This window comes from Pelodiscus sinensis, chromosome 7, assembly GCF_052426305.1.
Source record: "Pelodiscus sinensis isolate ZL-2025 chromosome 7, ASM5242630v1, whole genome shotgun sequence".
In the NCBI taxonomy this organism is placed as follows: domain Eukaryota; kingdom Metazoa; phylum Chordata; order Testudines; family Trionychidae; genus Pelodiscus; species Pelodiscus sinensis.
This window is the reverse complement of record NC_143058.1, coordinates 35345085-35364728: the sequence shown is the minus strand read 5'-3', so window position 1 is coordinate 35364728 and position 19644 is coordinate 35345085. Positions and strand designations below refer to the sequence as shown.

Genomic DNA, 19644 nt, shown 5'->3' with positions numbered 1-19644 from the left:
CCCCTGGGCTATGTATGGCTTACAATGCCTTCTCTGCTGATAGGAAAAAGGTTCCTCACCCCTGCTATATACACTGACTTGTGCTTTAATGTATGCAGTGCCATGGCTGACAAACAAGTACATTTTTAAATCTAGTAAGAAAATAGCCTTGACTTTAATTAACCTCCTTATGCAGGCTGGAAAATGTAAATTTTTGGCAAAGTATTTGCTGGCTGTACAAGCGGAAAAGATGGCATTGAACACTTACATCCTTTCAACATGCCCAACTAATACATATTTTTTTCAAGTGTGTTGTTAATGGAGGCAATTGATTTTATTTACTCCCTATGTAAATGTAAGGTTTTGGAATTATAAATAAGGATGAAAATCTGTAAGTCATGCTGTGAGAAATGCAAATTAATATGTTTTCATGCTATTAGGGATATTCCATTTACAAGTGTGCAATTCTAGCTCTTATCTCAGTGAATTCAAAGATCTAGATTCCTGACTTCTTAATTTTGGTCTTTGGTCTCTGCGGAAGCTTGTGCGCTCTCTCTCGCTCTCTCTCTCATTTGCTTTGCACAGACGCTTGCAGTCTGCAGAACAGGAAATTCTTGCAGTGTTTGTGCCAGTGACTCATTTCATCTACACTGGTCACATGATTGTTTTTCTAACTATACTCAGTATTTTATAAAAAATATAAGACCTTCTGTAAAAGTAATAAATGATGCATTCAAAAACACTGACTTTCAAGGATACTGTAATTATTTCTATTAATTTTCAGCCTAAACCACTTTTTAGTCACACAGCTGCATATATTCCCCATAAAGTATGTTTAGAAACCTGATTTTACAGACACAATTTAGGGTGGAAATAAACCCCATCTGTACTCATCCATCTCACTTAACCCCAAAGCAGTCTTAGGAATTTTCCGAGCACCTGTATAGCAACTGAATGTTTGGCAACTTCAGGTATCTAAAGACTATGTCTGCTGTACATAAGAAGACAGCAACTTGTGAAACCAATGGGATAAACTCATCATGTTAGACTCCCTACAGATCAAATGGTATTTACCATGTTCTGGCAACATAGCCCTCTGCGACTCGTGCCCTAATGAAACTGTTACTTCCCTGAGCAAAAGGTATAATGCTTAACACAAGGGTGTGAAACTTGCACAGACAGTCCTGGGTATGCATTGTTTGTTACTATTTAGGATAACATCCTCACTATGAGATAGTGGCATGTGAAATATTTGCAAGTTTATACAGTCTATGTCAGCTCTTGCATTACTGGTAGGTAGCTGAGCAGTTACTCAATTTACAGATCCAGACTGAGGCATATATATAAATCGGGTAGTTAACTATAAAATGGAGTAAAATCCTTAAGATCTCTCTGACCAATTAGTATCTAGACTCATTGTTGAACGTTAGGGAAAGCTGCTGGTATATGCTCTTGGAATGAAAGCCCATATATTACATGCCTGAGCTAAAAGAGAAGTGTAGTGAAAATCTGGACTGTCTCATTCTTAAAGTTATTTTTTTCCTCTCCTGCAGGGTGCAGTATTGACTCCCTCCATGGATCACACTATGTCACTACAGCCTGCATCCATGATAAACCCTCTGACACAACAGATGAGTCATCTTTCATTAGGCAGTACTGGAACAGTATGTGGCAATTTACTATAAAGCATAGCATATACAATGTGAAAATGTGTATTGGTTGCAGTGTCTGTTTAATAATGTACATGAAAACCAGCCCAATTAGGTTTTTCCCTCTCAAATAAAATGAAAATTGCTGTTTCCACACTTTAGTACAGGTTCTTTAGGGCAGAAGAGTAAGCATCCAGGCCAATGTAGAAATGTGAAATGCACTCCAAGTACATGGAACAAAGCAGAGGAAAGTAGTCCAGTTTAATCAATGTTGATTTTAGAAGCAGATTTAAAGACTTGAATGGTATTGAGTTTACATTGGAGGGTTCAGTGTTGTAAATAAAATTCTGATTCATGTACATTTGTCTGATATAAAGACATTTGATCTGCTAAAATCACTTTTCTCTGTATATTAAATTCTACGCAGTGTTGTATCTAGCATGTCAAATGGTAGTTTGGCATAGAGAAGTACCTGTATCAATTCATTTTATACAGATAATTGAAGAGACCTGTCTGATGGTAACTTTTGCTCATTATTGACTTAAACCATTGATCTAAAGGAACACCATGAGTTTCCTAGTTTAAACTTCATTCCTAAATATACTAATTTAATAAAAATACATGGCATACTTTATTTAGATCAGTGGTTCTCAAACGTTTTGACCTGTGACCCATCCTGGTCAATGCAGCCTGCAGAGCCACTCCACCTCCGGCTACGAGCTGGATCTGGCCCACATGGCTGGCTCCCTCTAACTCCTGCAATAGGAATCTGGTGCTGGCACTTCAGTCTTGCAGGGAAGGGGCTGGAGCGCCAGTGCAGACTCCCCAGTGCGGGGGTGGGACCCCAGACCCTCAGCCCCACCTGTAAGATCACTGTTGGTCCACAGCCACACTTTGAGAACCACCGATATAGGTAAAGTCTGGCCTCCATCAGTGTCGTTTTTTGACATTTCTCAAATATACATGTGTTTATCCTGATAACACCTCTGTAAAGCAGAGAAATATTATCCTCAGTGTTCACAGATGTAAAAGTGAGGAAAGAGTGAAAAGAGCCATACCCAAAGTCACAGCATATGGTAGAAAAAGAATTTGACACAGATCTCTTATCTTGTCAGTTCTCAGTTCCTTAACCATGAGATCATCTTTCCTCCCTGGGTATATATTGTTAAGAAAAAGACTCAAACTGGATTTTTTTTTAAGGAAAATACTTAACCTCTTGGATATTGAAGGCCAAATTGAATTTATGAAATAACAGGGCTCAGTGGAATACACCTCACCTGTCTGCACTGGTTATTGATTTTTAGATCAAACTTACTTTGAATCCTCTTCCCTAGTAGAGTACTCAGATATAGATTTTAAAAATCTTTGTGGGGTGTGTATCAGATTTTCTTTTAGCTGAATGTATTGTCTCTGTCTTTAGTACATGCCAGCTACAACAGCTATGCAAGGAGCCTACATACCCCAGTACACACATGTTCAGACGACAGCTGTTCCTGTTGAGGTTGGTACAATTTGTAAAAAGTGGCTATTACAGCCAATATTGTTACTTTTTTTTTTTTGCAAGAAAAAAAAACAGATGAAAAAGTTACATTAGGTATGCACTTTCAGTGCAAATGGAGTCTACTAAAAGTACCTCTATGGCATTATTTTCATCTAATGTACTGTACCAATGTGAACTTGTATTAGTTAGTTCTTCCATTCAAACATCAACCTGGCCCGGCCCTGCTTAGCTTATGAGCTATGACTGCATGTTATAAGGCTTAGGGTGTAATCACACTATTTAAACCACTCCTGTCTATCAACAATGTCCTTAGCAAATCAAGCTGTATTTTGGTCCCTGCATAGGCTTCTGATGTGTGGCCAATATAAAAATGTAGTGACAGAGAACAGCGTGTTCAAATCAAAGTATTATTTATCCATCCCTTGGAAGGAAAAGGGCATCATTGTTCCAATACACCTTTATGTGTCGTATCTGATATGAGCCGTAGCATTTCCTTGCAAGTTTATGTAGGCGCCACTTATCCCAAACAGTTCCCAGGATTGGGCAAGGCAGATTGAACTCCTGTAGCCTCTCATTCCTAGACCAGTGTTTCTCAAATGGTGTTCCTCAGAACCCTGGGGTTCCGCAAAGTGAAAATAAGAGTTCCGTGAGAATATTCCATTACAATAACATTTTATGGTTTAAATGTTTTTTGTACACATTAAATGTGATTTTTGTTTTTGATCTTACGACCTTGTTTAGCATTTGTTTGTTTATTATCCTTACTTATTTGTAGTCTACTTTTTCAGCTCCACATATAAGACTTATTAGTGGTTCCACAAAATTCTTTCAAGTTTAAAAGGGTTCCGTGGCCAAATACAATTGGGAAACACTGCCCTAACCTGTTTCTTTTGTCTCCCTCTGCCCACACCCCATAGTTTCCAGGACATCATTTGTCCATTTCAGAGTCTGTTTGTCCTGAGACCCTTGACCCTGGCCACTGTGGTTTATGCATCCCAACAGATATGTCAGAGGCAAATTTCCAGAAGTGCATTCATGGTATTGTTCTTTTGGGTATCAGCCATTGAATTATGCAGTGGTGTTGTAGCTCTGTAGGTCTCGTATGAGAGTAGGGGTGGGCAAAATAGCCAGATCTGGCTTGCCAAGCCAGTGGATCCAGCCCGTGGCCTCCCTGCTGTTCCTCCACCCTCAAGCCAATCGAGACCTGGGGACAGGGGAGTGCACAAAGTCTCCTTCCTTTCCAGGTGCACACGGCACCAAAAGGAACTTCTGGCTGACCCCTAGGAAGGCAGGGTCAAGGGACCCTGCATGATCCCTTTACCCCAAGGCTAATCAGGGCCTGGAGGCAGGGAAAACGCACAAAGTCTTCTCCCGTTGAGGTGCCTCCAGATGCCAGAGGTGGGGGGGGAGGGCAAAGACTTTGCATGTTCCCCAATCCCCAAACAAATCAGAGTTTGTGGGTGGGGGAGCACAAGAATTATCTTGCCCCCGCCTCTTCTGCCTGAGGCCCTACTTCTTCTGGGGCAAATGCGAAAATGTATGAAGTAGCCCCCTTTTTAAAATTATTGTTCATCCTTGTATTAGAGAAACAAGATGGGTGAGGTAATATCTCTTATTGGACCAACTTCTGTTGGTGAGAGAGACAAACTTTTGCTGACCTGAAGAAGAGCCCTACGTAACCTCGGAAACACCCTTCTCTCACCAACAGAAATTAATCCAATAAAAGCTACTCCCTCACTTACTTTTGCCTCTAGTAATAGAATTAGTCTTTGTCCGATTACTGGGCTATGTGTTGAGAGCGCAAGCTGAATTAACCCTTAGGGTATGTCTTTAAACTACACTCTTCTTTTGAAAGAGGGATGTAAATTAGATCGAAATTGCAATGAAGCCAGGATTTGAATTTCCCACACTTCATTTATATAATGGCGGCCGCCTGGTCTTTCGAAAAAGGGCTTTTTGAATTAATCCTTAGGGTATGTCTTTAAACTACACTCCTCTTTCAAAAGAAGGGTGTAGTTTAGACATACCCCCTTAGTGTTTCATGGAGCAAGCCGCACTACAATACTCAAGTAGATACACATATAGGCTACGTCTACACTGGCATGATTTTCCGGAAATGCTTTTAACGGAAAAGTTTTCCGTTAAAAGCATTTTCGGAAAACCGCGTCTAGATTGGCAGGACACTTTTCCGCAAAAGCACTTTTTGTGGAAAAGCGTCTGTGGCCAATCTAGACGCGCTTTTCCGCAAAACAGCCCCGATCGCCATTTTCACGATCGGGGCTTTTTTGCGGAAAAGAAATCTCTGCTGTCTACACTGGCCCTTTTGCACAAAAGTCTTTCGGAAAAAGACTTTTGCCCGAACGGGAGCAGCATAGTTTTTCCGCAAAAGCACTGACAATCTTACATGAGATCGTCAGTGCTTTTGCGGAAATTCAAGCGGCCAGTGCAGACAGCTGGCAAGTTTTTCCGCAAAAGCAGATGATTTTGCGGAAAAATTTGCCAGTCTAGACACAGCCAAAATGTATAGGAATACAGAAGTCTCCTGATAGGAATACAGAAGTCGCCTGTGGTCTTAACAACACAAAGAAGATGAGTGGCAGTGGTCTACAGAAAACATTAGAATTTAGTTGCTCACTATTGCATACGTTTGTGTGGTTCTACTCTGTTAATCACATCACACTGTCTATTTATTAGGGCTGTCAAGCCATTAAAAAAATTAATTGTGATTAATCATGCGATTAAAAAATTTAATCGTGATTAATCGCATGCAGAGCCCCTTTGAATCATTGCTGACCCAAGGCTCAGTGCAGCTGTCCCTTTGAAACTCAGCGGCAGCGTTTCAAAAGGGCAGCACTGCAGGATCCTGGAATCAGCTGGAGTCCCCAGCTGACCCTGTCTCCGTACAGCACTGCCCTTTGAAGCACTGCGGTAGTGCATTAGGCAGTACATAGGCGTTGCAAAGCCCCTTTGAAGCATTGGAGTGGCACTTCAAAGGCGCTTTGCAACAGCGGAGTGCTTTCCAATGCGGAGCTGGGGATCAGCTGGGCACTCCAACTGATCCCCAGCTCCACTTGTGCTTTCCCTTGGGAGCGGCACTTCAAAGGGGCAACGCAGCATTAACGCTTGCGATTAATGCATTAAAAGGATTAACCTGTTAATTGAAGGCGTTAATGCAGGCCAATTGACAGCCCTACTATTTATTGCTATAGCAATTTAGAAAATAGAATATGCGCTTGATCATTTTATATTTCATTACATTTTCTATTAGAAATAAAAATAAAGGTCAAGTTGATTAATGATTTTTGCATGCATCAGGTGTATGTGCCCAGCTTCAGAAACATTAGAAAGGAGCCTTAATTTTTTTTACCAGGATTTTTTTGTAACACTTTCTGAAAGCCAGGCTCAGTCAAGTCTCTCAAGTCGGATCACAGAAAACAGAGGTATCCAAAATGTCTAGTCATATTGGGAAATCTAGGCACCTAGCTAGTCTTGCTGGATATCAAGTCTCAACCCCTTTTTTTCTTCTTTTACAGGAAGCTAGTGGTCAACAGCAGGTTACAGTAGAGACGTCCAGTGACCATTCTCCATATACATATCAGCAAAACAAATAACTGAGGTGGGGGCTTGTCCTGTTACTCTGAAAAGACATTCATTTCAATCTAAATACTTGATATACTGTAGTTTGCAGAATACATACAATCTGAATAAAACTGTTAATATTTTAGACCAGAACTTAGCATCAATCTGAATTTTTCCAGAGTAAGAAAGTTAGAAAAAATAGAGTAACAGGTTCTGGATTAGGCCCTTAATGAATTATCTGTCATAATTTATTAGTCATTTCTCTGGATCATAACAACACCCCTTTGCCATAACGTGTTGACAATGAGACATCAGTGCTTCCATGCATGGCAGCAGAGAACAGTTTGAATCCCCGCACTAACTTGGAAGTGGCTTTCTCACTAGGGATCTGAAAGGTTTACCAGTTCCAGTTAATTGGTGGAGGCTGAAGCAGCTCAGCTCCCTGCCTGCTATGGGCCAGGGGCTTCTCCAGCTCAGCGGGGAGTCAGCAGTGGGCCCAGGGACAACTGGAGCAGCCCCTGCCTGCAGAGGGGAGAGGATAGGAGGCTGCTCCAGCTGAGCCAGGCTAGAGTGGCCCTCTTTAATTGGTTAACCCGTTAAACATAATGTTTAACCGGTTAACCAATTAAACAGGATTTTATCCCTTTTCCCCCACAGAGGAATCACTAGTGGGATAATGCAGAGGTATCTGGAAATCCATGTTGAGTTTCACTTGTAAAGACTCCTTTCTCGTGTGTTTAGTATTGTAGGAATGCCTGCAGTATGAGTTAGCTATCTTCCTCCTTTTCATAGAGTCTGTTCCATTTGCTTTCCTCAGTAAGTCACTCATTTGTTTGCTGTGTAAGGCATTCCGTGCAACACTGCTTTTTATAGCTTACCACCCTTAAAGTGTTGTTTGCATCACCATTTCCCCTGCGTTCCTTCCCTCCTTCCAAGACCAAAGCTTTTGTAGTTAATTCTCTGCTTTGTCCCTCCCACAACGATGATGAACCCTGCATGTCTGTTGCATACATTTTTATAAAGTTCTTCATGACTTCCCAGAGAAAGAACTTTATAGTGAATCTCTTGCTGCATTGTTTCTGTACTGCCAGAAGTTTCATATGTTTATTTCTATAGCTTTCATGACACACAAAGCACCAGCAGTTTCACAAGTGTACATTTTCTACATATATGACCCTCTCCATCTGAAACAAATCCTATTTTCCTAGTGCATATTCACATATGTACAGATGCATATCTCAATTGCCTTGGGTTTTGCAGGTCACATTCTGTGGTACCTAGTAACACTGCTCTCCTCACAATTATTCAGATAAGAATTTTTGTTATATCCCCAAGAAATCTAAAAATTGTCATATAAACAAATTCAGTAACAGAGCACATTTTATTTGATGTCACATCCCATATAATGAACATGCCTGCCTGTTTGTTATTTTACATTGGCCAAACACTGGCTCCTACAGAAATCCCATGTAAACAAGCCTTGCATATCTCCATGTGTCCATAAGCCCCAGTTGAGGGGTCTGAATCCTACATTTCTTGATTTCCCAGATGCATCCTGTGGATTGTTACTGCGGCATGGCCCTTGCGTGCTCCCAAATCAGCATGCAGAGGTTATGCTGCAGTGGGTCAGCATAGTTCAAATTAGGGATGTTGGATATCGTGTAATTGAATGGTCATGTAACCACATGAAATCTTAGCTATTACACGACCGTTCGATAGTCCCCAGGGGTAGGGTTGGCAGCCACTGCACTCCAGCCCCACTCCTGGGGAGCCCCCTGCCAGGGGAGCCAGTTTAAAAATCAGCTCCCCTCTCCCCCACACTGCTGTATCTGTATCAGAGGCAGCAGTGCAGGGTAGCAGTAGCCCCTGTCCTCAGGGAGCTCGGACCCCCATGTGGACAGGGGCTGCTGCCACAGACCAGCCTCTGTCTGCAGTGTGCCCACTTCCCTTCCAACCCCCCACCCCCATGCTCTGCTGCGGGCAGCACCATGGAACTGATGTTGGGAGGAAGCCAGCTTTTAAGCACCAACTCTTGCCTACCCCCTTCACCCTCCATGCTGCTTCCTCTCTATCAGAAGCAGCAGAGCAGGGTTGGGGGGCAAGTGGATCCAGTGCTGATACAGAGGCTATGGTGAGGGGAGTGTGTGTAATCAACAAAATTAACTGATAAGCCTTGGTTACCTGTGTAATCAACTACATGTTAACATCCCTAGTTCAGATGCATGGCCTTGTCTTTACCCTTCTGTGCAGCCCTGTGGAGATTGCTGCTTCTTCCAAAAAAAGAGTAGGGAGGCAAAACCCTACTCTTCATAGCCAACCCTTAGCAACAGATCAGTATTATCTCCACTTGTTTGGGGCTTTTCATGTTCACAAAGCAGAGGAGACAACCTTGAAGAGATGGTAAAACTGCTACCCAGTTTCACTGTGATATCTTATGGTAAACACCATTGGAAACACTGTCTTAACGGTAAACATTACACTAATATAACAACTTAGGAAGCATTTTCATTAGTATTTACATGCACCATGAGTCAGCAGAATGAATGAATGAATAAATAAATACATAAATAAATAAATGGCAGAGCAGAGAGACGTATTGATATTACTAAACTGAATCTGCAAAATAATGCTCCTCCCCATAAATGCACCATGTTGCTTTTCTCTGGACTTTTTCCAAATTGTCCACATCTTTCCTGAAATATGGCTCCCAGAAGTGGATACACTATTCGAGTAGAGGGCCTAATCAGAGCAGAGCAGAAGAATTACTTCTCATGTCTTGCTTAAAACACTCCTGCCAACACATCCCAGAATGATGGTTGCTTTTTTTAATGTGGTTACTGTTGGTAAATACTGACTGTTTAAGGCGTGGCCACTCTTTTCTAATAGTTATAATGCATTTTTTTAGAATGTTATGATAAATATTAGTGCCAAGGCCCTTTTAAATAAGTAGTAAGTGACAGCTAGCATGTTACACTAATTGGTGCGATTGATTGGAGATGTGTTGTTCTTCTCTCTCAACAGCCTCTTTTGATTCTAAGTGTTATAGCACCTGCCCTAAAAGTTTTAAAAAGTATTTTGATACTTTTAAGACAAGCCCTTTTAACATGATGATTGTGAACTCTGAACGTGCGGGATCTCTAGAATAATGAACTTAATCTTGCCTTAGGGTACATGACTGTGAGCTGAAGATCTTGAAAAACTGGCTTTAATATTTTTGCACTGGCTCAGTACCCATAGCAGTGTGACTTCTTTATATATGTGGCTGCTCCAGTGCCCATTGAAATGTAGTGAAAAAGTTTCCAGCAGCTACCATGAGTGTTGGATCAGGCCTCAGTAGGATTGAGCTCACTCCGTATATTTCTTGAATCAGTTAGTTGATTTAAAAAAAAAAAAGCATGGAAAATCAGTAATTTGAGTTCAGGGTTGCAATGCCTAAGCACTCTACAAGCAGAACTCCCAATGGGGAATCAATAGGCTTCTGGTGGGGGGGGATGTCGGACAAGGCTATAATTAGGCAACGGGGATATCCAGGCAGGTGCTGAGCAACCTCAACCTCCAGGGCGCTTGGCACCTCCCTAAATAGTTCTCAAGTATGCCTATGGGCTCACTCATCTCAAAAATACATCTGAGGTAAGGAACCATTTAGTTCATAGGTGTCTACAACAGAACATTAAATCCAAAAGTAACTTTGCTCTAGCTCTGACTTTTCTCTGTTACAGATGTCCAGTGTTGACCTTGCCTGGAGAAGGGTGCAAAGGCTGAAACAATCATGGATTTTACTGATCAATTGTGCTTTAGGAATTATTGACAGTTTTGCACAGGTTCTTGAAAACGTTATTTATAATGAAATCAACTAAAACTATTTTTGCTATAAGTTCTATAAGGTGCATAAAAAAACCCTTAAATTCATCTAGTAGCTGTTCCTATGAACAGGTTTATTTTAGTAAGAAAATTTTTATCAAGTGTTATGATGCAATTTTTTTTTTTCAAATTTCTGGGTATGCACAGATGACCACGAAGACTTATTCATGTGCATGGCAGAATTTGTGGGGGTTTTTTGTTTTTATTTTTATTTTTATTTTTATTTTTTTTATTGTATGAAATGGGTTTTCAGAAGTTTAAAGTAGTAAAACATCTTAGGTGATGATCTGTGCTTGCCGTGTGTGTGTTGCTACAGTGCAGTGTTGCAGTTCGTGTCTGTTCTCTTAGCTTTCCGTTTCTCCTTTAACGTAGCGTAAAGTGTCTTATCCTTTTCTATAAATTCCAATTTGCCTTAAATCTTTCATGCTGTAGCTGTCTCAGTAAGTAGTCCAAACTAATGGTGTAGAATGCTTTGACCAAATGAGCTGGTCTATTATGCCTTGTAAAACAGCAGCATAGGGCTTTTAAAAGGTAGTCAATAAAAATTGCTGAAAATTTGGCTTTTTTTAATGTGTAGTAGGTGTTTTTAATTAATTTTTTTCACATAATATGTAAGGTAGTGAAATGCAGGAGGGGAAAAATGTTTTGCGTGAAACACATTTTCTGACTGGGGGAATTTTAATAGGATAAATTGTTTGTAAGGCCATATGCCAATAGTTTCCTCTGATAGTTTGAATGATTTAGGAACTCTGCTGTATGATGCAATGTAAAATCTTTTTTTTTTTTTTTTGCCTTTTTTTTCCAGAAACTAACTTGATGTTCTCTAGTTTTAGTGTAGGTAGAATGGGGAATTTGGGGTGGGAATATCACAGAATGTTTTTGTCCTTCCTTTATACTAATGATAGTGCTTTAGAATGATGATTGTGCTGAGACCTAGCAAACAGAAAATTTGCTATGACAGCAAAATGGCAAAAGCTAAGGACTTGTTTTCAAACATAAGCTGAGATGTAAGTAGACACATAATTGATTGGGTACTAGCTCTCTATAGTAGGTAAATAAAAATAAAAAGACTTGGCACTTTTAAAAGGTAACTTTACCAAAGAACAAAGAGCCAGTAACCAATAATTCTGTTTTGTCTCAGCATTTACGTCTTCTGTACTCTTTATTTTTGCCGGACCAGTTTGCGGTTAGGAGAATGTGCCTTTTTTTGTACATTTGCATTTAGGTTTTATAATTTTAATTGATGTATGGACACAAAAAGCATGAAGGAAGACTTGGATCCAAGCAGTGCCACGCTTTACATCATCACTACAAGTGTTAAGTGTAAAGAAAACCAATTTTGAAACTATGAAATTCCTGATTCATAAATACACAGTTATTTGTATTTTACGTATAATTCACTGCTATTAAAGCTCTTTTACTATGATGGCATGTGTTTTAAATCAAATGATAAATTAAGTTGTCTTCCAAAACTGTGTACTCGTCTGGTCAGCTGTAAATGATCAGTTATCTACCTCAAAGTTTATTTCTTTTTGTATTGGGACAGGTTGCTGGCCCTCCCTGTTTCCACAGACCAAATCATCCTAGCTCAGGAGCTAGGGCTAAGCAGTTACTTCATTCAAGTATTTTTTAGTTTTTAAATTGTGAGTATTGGAGTATAGATGTCGGTGACATTTCATAGTTTCAAAAGTAAATTGCTGCTCTGAGAAGTGTAGATTCTAGTGAATTACATAGTCATAAGAGATGTTTGTTTCTTTTTCTTTTTAAAAAAAAGTTGTGGTATTATTGGTTCTATGCTCCCTGGAATATTACTGCTTTGTAAAAGTCCAGACTTCCTGCAGCACCTTCCCTGTATCTGGTATATGCCATTCTTGGATCTCTCACTACTTGATATTTTTTGCATTCATTAAAATTGCAGTATGATAGGTATGTTAGAGGGAGGGAAGAGCTGCTGCCAGAAACGTCTGAACTAAGTGCCATACTCATTGTCTGGGTAAGATTTGGGAAATTTAACCTCTGTACATAAAGAAATAATCAGTTACTTAAACATCACATAGTAGACAGCCATTAAATTATAAAAAAAATTAATTTATGAAGAAAGACCTTTTGTACAGATTGAAAAAAAAAGATTTTCATAGAGATATCTATATGATCAAGAGAGTTAATTTTTTATTTTTGTTTTTCTAGTGCCACAAACTTGCCAGTGGTAACTTATTTGTCCGGTTCAAGATAACTCTGTAGTTTTGTTTCCTAGGACTTGTTGTTAAAACGCCAAAAGACATTTTTGAACTGTACATTTGATTAGATTGTTAGCTTTTTTTCTGTTTTATTTCTTTTGAAAACTTTTGAATAAAAAAGATTGAAAAAATGTAAATGCCTTGTTTCTCTTCAGTTTTAACTATATCGGGGCGGGGGTGGATGATAGGGATGTCAGTGTGTAGACAACTACATGATTAACTGATAAGCCTGAGCTTATAGGTTAATCCTGTCATCTTCACACATTCCCCCCCCTTGCTGCCTCGGTATCAGAGGCAGTAAAAAGGGGGTAGGCGGGACTGGCACCCCCCTAGCTGCAGCCTCTGAGAGGCAGCAGCGAAAAAGGTGAGGGGAGCAGGAGGGAGCCAACATGCATGGGGGCCAGCTTTTACGCCACCTCTTCATATGTGCCCACTCAGCAGACCCGACCCATCCTCTCCTCCTCCTCCCCCCTCTGCCTCTGATCAGAGACAGCAGCATGAGGGGGAGAGTCCAGAGGAGGCTGTCGTGAAGCAGCCTCTGTCCATGGCGGGCACGGGTTCACCACAGACAGAGATTATTGCTGCAGAGCAACCTCTGTCCTCAGGGAGCTCAGCCCCCCTGTGCACAGGGGCTGCTACCGCCTCACGCCTCAGTGCACCAGTTCCCTCCTGCGGCCTCCCACTGCTGTCTCTGATACAGCAGTGGTAGGAGGCTTCCTGGGAGTTGTGGCGGGAGCGCACTGGCTGCCAGTCTCCCCACCCCCCTTTGGAGATTATCAAGTAGTCGTGTAACTGGTAAAGTTTGATGCAGTTACATGACTACTCAACTACACACTGTCTAACATCCCTAATGGATGAACTCCAAACAGCTGATGGGGAAACTCTGGTGTTTCTTCATACTGAAATGCTCAAATTTGGATTCCACTTCTCAGAGGCATACCTTCCTTCCCAAATATTTCATTCAAATTGAATTTTAGCTTTCTCCAACTTCAGGTACTATATTGTCCTTTAAGAAAAAACAAGAACTGATTTATTATAACAGGTTTATCACATATCTGATTTGAATGCAAAAGCTGTGCCTTTTGTTTGCCTCAGCCCAAACTTAATAGTAATGGTAAATTCAGGCCTAGCTTTCTTGAGAAGAAATCTGCAAGCAACACTGGATTTAAGGGTTATAGCTTCACAATACTGCATAAAAGTGCTTTGCCAATGCCAGATGCCATGAATTAAATTGGCTGAGGATGTATAATCCCAGTGAAATTCACTGGGGACATAAGCATCACTTCAGTGCAATTGTATGATGTTAATTAGTCACCCTCAGTCTCAGAGATGAAAAAGAAAACATACAGGTTGCCACAAACACATGGATGTTCTAAAAAGATTTGTCTCTTCCCTCAGCTGTGCTATCTGAAGCAAGAGATGATGTTCACATGTGTTTTGTCCTGCCCCAGAGCTCAGACTTCTAACCCAGATAACTTACCTAAAGTATCAAAAACTACTTTCTCCGACCAAAGCATTAAATAGACAAATATCCAAACTACAGGGCTACGTCTACACTGGCCCCTTTTCCGTAAGGGGCATGTTAATTTCAGAAGCCGTAATAGGGAAATCCACGGGGGATTTAAATATCCCCCGCGGCATTTAAATAAAAATGTCCGCCGCTTTTTTCCGGCTTTTAAAAAAGCCGGAAAAGAGCGTCTACACTGGCCCCAATCCTCCGGAAAAAAAGCCCTTTTCCGGAGGATCTTATTCCTACTTTGAAGGAAAAGGGCTTTTTTTCCGGAGGATCGGGGCCAGTGTAGACGCTCTTTTCCGGCTTTTTTAAAAGCCGGAAAAAAGCGGCGGACATTTTTATTTAAATGCCGCGGGGGATATTTAAATCCCCCGCGGATTTCCCTATTACGGCTTCTGAAATTAACATGCCCCTTCCGGAAAAGGGGCCAGTGTAGACGTAGCCCAGTTGTTTCTGAGATGTAGTAGTTACCGTGTGAAGCAGACTCACTCGCTACACTGTAGCCATTTTTGTTACATTCCCTCTCTTTAGAAACAGCCCTGTTTTATTTGATATAAAAACTATAGGGTTGTTTCCAAAAGAGGGAAAGTAACAAAAATGGCTTAAAGAGAGTGTGTGCCCCTCTTCCTAAACAGCCTAGTCTGTAACTACACCACAGAAACCTGCCTTGTCAGGTACTTTTTGAAAAGCAATTCTTAATACTTGGCATTGTTCCACACCTTGATATAGGGGTATTTAGGGTTCCGACGGTATCGTTTTTCTTCTTTGGAGCTGATCAAAGGAGCTTTGAGATCCAGGAGAGGTATTTTGGAGGGGGGAAGTATTTTGTGATTATATATTTATATAATAATATCCTTTAGTACTAATTCCTCTTGCATAAATGAAAAGATTGGACTATGCTGCATTCTAATTAAGGATAAATAAAATTTAAAGAGACACAAGACAATATATAGTTTTTACTGCTTTGTCAAATTGTTCATCTAAATGGTGACTCAACAATTTACCTATCCAAAATTAAATAGGCATGAAGATTTACACAAATCTTTGAGGGACCTTATTCCATTTCTCTGTAATCCTTAAATTAATTGGAATGAATGAGTAGTATTCATGTATTCAAATATGAATGTTACATGCTATTACCAATGTATATGTGATCTTATTAGCTTTTCTAATCATGATGATGCACGGTAGCTCTTTGTTCTATAATCAAATATATTTTAAAAGAATCATTACTCTTGAGATCAGTGGTTTCTGCCTGGCTGATGAATATGTCACAATACATCACCCAGTCTTCAATAATACAAATCATTGTATCACTGGAGCTGGCGGCCTGTGCCGCTTCTTAGCAAAAGAAGTGTATACGCTTTCTGTAGGAGAATAAAGTATTAATTCCTCTGCCACTTTGGCTGTGCCTACAACTGCTACACACTTCTACAAAGATTCCACAGCCCCATTGCCCCCAACCCTTAAGTGCGCCATGACCTGGCCTGGTTGGCCAGCACATGGATCGCACTTCATTGAGCCACATGCCAGCAACTGAGCCCTCACCTGTTAGCTACAGCGGAAGTTCATCTGGGCACCAGGGACCATCCAGGTCTGAGAAGCAAGAAGTACCAGTTACCCACAGGTTTCAGGATGGTCAGCAAGGAGAATAAGGTAAGAGAAGTGTATGGGGGAAGAGGCAGCGATTCCAGGAGGTCAAGGCCTCCAGATGGAGAAGGAAAAACAGTACACTTTACCAGAGGTGGGCCTGGCCCAGGCTGCAAATTTTGGTAAGTGTGTGGGAAGGGGCCCAGTGTTACAAGCAGGCTCTGTAGTAAGGTGGGACTGGTACAGGCGGCTTGGGCTCAAGGAGAATTGGGCTGTTGTGGGATAGAGCATGCTCCTTCCCCCTACTCTTCCAGTCCTTCTGACACCTGTGTGCGGTATGCAATATACAGGCAGTCCCCGACTTACGCGGATCCGACTTATGTCGGATCTGCACTTACGAACGGGGCTTTCTCATCCTGGAGCTCACAGGCAGCGATCCGCCACCTCGACTTCCGGGGCGAGAAAAGCTGCTCCCGGTGCCCCTGGTCTGCTGGAGACCGTCTCCAGCAGACCAGGGGCACCGGGAGCAAAGTCTCAGAAGCGCGGGAACCCGCCACTGCTGCGGCTTCGCTCACGGTGCCCCTGGTCTGCTGGAGACGGTCTCCAGCAGACCAGGGGCACTGGGAGCGAAGCCCCAGCCGCGGCGCGGTCCCGCGCCTCTGAGGCTTTGCCAGAGTAAAGCCTCAGAGGCGCGGCACCCCGCTGCCACTGCGGCTTTGCTCCCCGTGTCCCTGGTCTGCTGGGGGGGGGGGGCGCAGCTAGTGTGCCCCCCCCCCCCAGCAGACCAGGCTTTTGTTGCCGGACCCTGGGGCAGAGCAGCTGGGGTGCTGCCGGTTGGTCCCGCAGCGCCGCTCTGGGCACTACTGGACCAACCCGGCAGCACCCGAGCTGCTGTGCCCCAGGCGTCCTGATTCAGCCGCTGCTGGTCAGTTTCAGCAGCGGCTGAATCAGGACGCCTGGGGCAGAGCAGATGGGGTGCTGCTGGGTTGCTCCAGTAGCCCCGAGGAGCGGTGCTACTGGAGCAACCCAGCAGCACCCCAGCTGCTCTGCCCCAGGCGTCCCAAGTCAGCCGCTGCTGAAACTGACCAGCGCTGACTACAGGAAGCCCGAGGCAGAGTTGCTCTGCCCCAGGCTTCCTGGAATCAGCTGCTGATCAGTTTCAGCAGCAGCTGACTTGGGGATGCTTGGGGTTCTTAAGTTGAATCTGTATGTAAGTCAGAACTGGCGGTCAGTTTCAGCAGCGGCTGAATCTGGACGCCAGTTCCGACTTACATACAGATTCAACTTAAGAACAAACCTACAGTCCCTATCTTGTACATAACCCGGGGACTGCCTGTACTTCAAATACATACCTAAAACTCATCGTATATCACACAATTATATATATCTTAGTACAGATCACAAAATTACTGGAAGAGCTCTGTGTAGTTCAAAACTCATCTTTCCTTTACCAACAGAAGTTGCTCCAATAACAGGAAGTGTTTCACCCACTTGTCCCTTGTTCAAAAATTGACTTGAACCATTGAACACAGTTTTGCTTTATTTTGTAGCTTATTTGCCAAAACGCTATTAACAAAAACATGCTCTGTGTTAGCTAATATTGGTTATGAAAGTTCTATAAATCTATAGTTGTATGCAGCTGTAATCATATGTGAAACTTGCTCACTGGATTACACAGTCATAATTTGTGGTTGTAAATTAATAAGAAAAGAATCCTATTACTGAGACTGTTGGACCGAGACCATTTAGTTCTCTTTCTCGTTCCCAAAACTAATTAGTGTGTGTTGCCTAGTATCACTACACAAGGTCTCTCTCAATTCTAACCTGGGCTTCCCATGTTGTGTTAAGAAGATTTATAAATTTGCTGTGAAAAGCCAAGTATCACAATTTAATTGGAATTCTAATCCAAACAAGATGTATGATGTTCAGGAGGTTTCTGAAGTTTGCTTATTGAGGCCTGTGCCAAGAGTTGAGTCACTTTGATTAGACATCTTTTCTTGAATGAATCTGGATTTCAAGTTGGTATTACAGTTACAATTGTCATTTCAAGAAAGGTAAAGTTTTCAAAAATGTCTTAGTTCTGTTGACTTTCTGTGAGTTTCTAGATGTTTTTGGAAGCTTTAACCACAGTTCCCAAGAGTTATTTATTTGCCTAAAAATATAAATGCTACTGAGATCAGAGAAAAAACCCTTACTGCTAGATAAAAGTAATGGAAACACAAATAAATATGAGAATTGTGAATAAATGTTTAAACTTAATATCACTGTGAAAAGATCTGGCCACTTACTTTATGATTTATCTGCAGGACACCTACAGAAAGTTGTGTATTCTTGAGGCTATAACTGCTATACTTTGAGAAGGGAATTCTATTTATTCTTCCTTTTTTCAGTTTTCTTGTGTTTGTGTGATGTCTTTTATTGTTCACTTACTGTTTGGTCTTCAATCATGGGAATAAGTGGTGCTTTTCAAATATATGTGGCTTATCCTTTTTATATGTTTTTGTTGATTGAAAGTCTGTTTTTGGGAGGGGATATTGTTTGTTGATTTTGCTAATATTAATTTAGAAATAAACTGGGTTTTACATCAAATAATACTGAATATATTTCTAGTGTCTTTGTATACTTACTTCATATAAAGTTAAGATAAATATGGATACAACATCTTGTTCAGATACAGTAGGCCGCTTCTTTAAATACATCTGAGTTGAATATATCTATATCTAATGCACCAACCAGGATTGGTTAGCATCTTTGATGAAGAGAGAATCCACCATTTTCATTGCTCTAGAGTAAACCGAAAATCCTTTTTTACTAGCTACAGATGATTATCTCACAATCAGATGCATTGTTTGGAGCTAAGTGTGTGGGGCACTCCTAGCCATATTCTAGTATACTCCTTATTGTGGTGCCTGAGGAGGGTGCTTCTGTCAGTTTTTCTGAACACAAGCCTTGATCCTGCCTCCTCTTCCCTTCCAGCTCGCACCTTGCACACTAAAAAGGAGAGTTGATTCATGCTAAGGTAGCTTTTCCATATGACAAGAGCAGTAATTCTGCACTTACTAGTAAACCAAAGCCATCACATCACCTTTTCCAAAAGCCTTGATAATTGCTAATGAAGAAATATCCAAAATCTGAAAAACAGACCCCAAGCAAGAGCAATGGTATTGTATGTAACTGTATGCCTCACACATACTCACTACTCTTGTTCATTCTGCTCTGGCTAGCCACTCTAGAATTATTTGTAATTATAAACCACTCTGTGCATTGGTATACAACTGCTTAGATGCGATAAATTGACTTGAGTGCTCTCCCATTGACTCTAGTATTCCACCAGGACAAGAAGAGTAGCCAGAGTCAATGGGAGAGCAGCCCCCACTGACCCTACCATGTGGAAGACACAGCAGTAAGTACGTGGACTTCAGCTACCTACATAGCTGAAGTTTCATAAATTAAATCGACCCGGGGGGCGGGTAGGTGTAGTGTAGCCTAGGCCTAACTCATGCTTTCATTTACTCTGCACTTGTGCTGGAGCAACATTCTCTGCTGTCCAACAACGTCTTAATGTGAACAAGTTAGCATATTATTTTATGGTTTTTAAGCCATACATGCAATTACTTCCTAAATGAACTAACAGAGCTTGCACAACTGGCATACTCTTTCAAGTGAGAGAGATCATCTGTGTCATTTCCTAGCCAATGGATCCTGGCATTGACAAATACCAAACAAAGCTGAGCT

At 41.5% G+C, this 19644-nt stretch overlaps 1 protein-coding gene across 3 annotated transcripts in view; it reads left to right on the top strand.

Annotated features, from left to right (window-relative positions):
* RBMS1 (RNA binding motif single stranded interacting protein 1) overlaps positions 1 to 12943 on the top strand; it is a 228543-nt gene extending 215600 nt beyond the window's left edge. For all 3 annotated transcript variants that reach the window (XM_006111645.3, XM_006111647.3, XM_006111646.3), the window contains exons 11-14: positions 1533 to 1643; positions 3049 to 3129; positions 6663 to 6745; positions 10428 to 12943. In XM_006111645.3, coding sequence (XP_006111707.1) covers positions 1533 to 1643; positions 3049 to 3129; positions 6663 to 6740 — 270 coding nt within the window. In that variant the 3' untranslated portion in view covers positions 6741 to 6745; positions 10428 to 12943. The remainder of the gene's footprint in view (positions 1 to 1532; positions 1644 to 3048; positions 3130 to 6662; positions 6746 to 10427) is intronic.
* The last annotated feature ends 6701 nt before the right edge of the window (positions 12944 to 19644 follow it).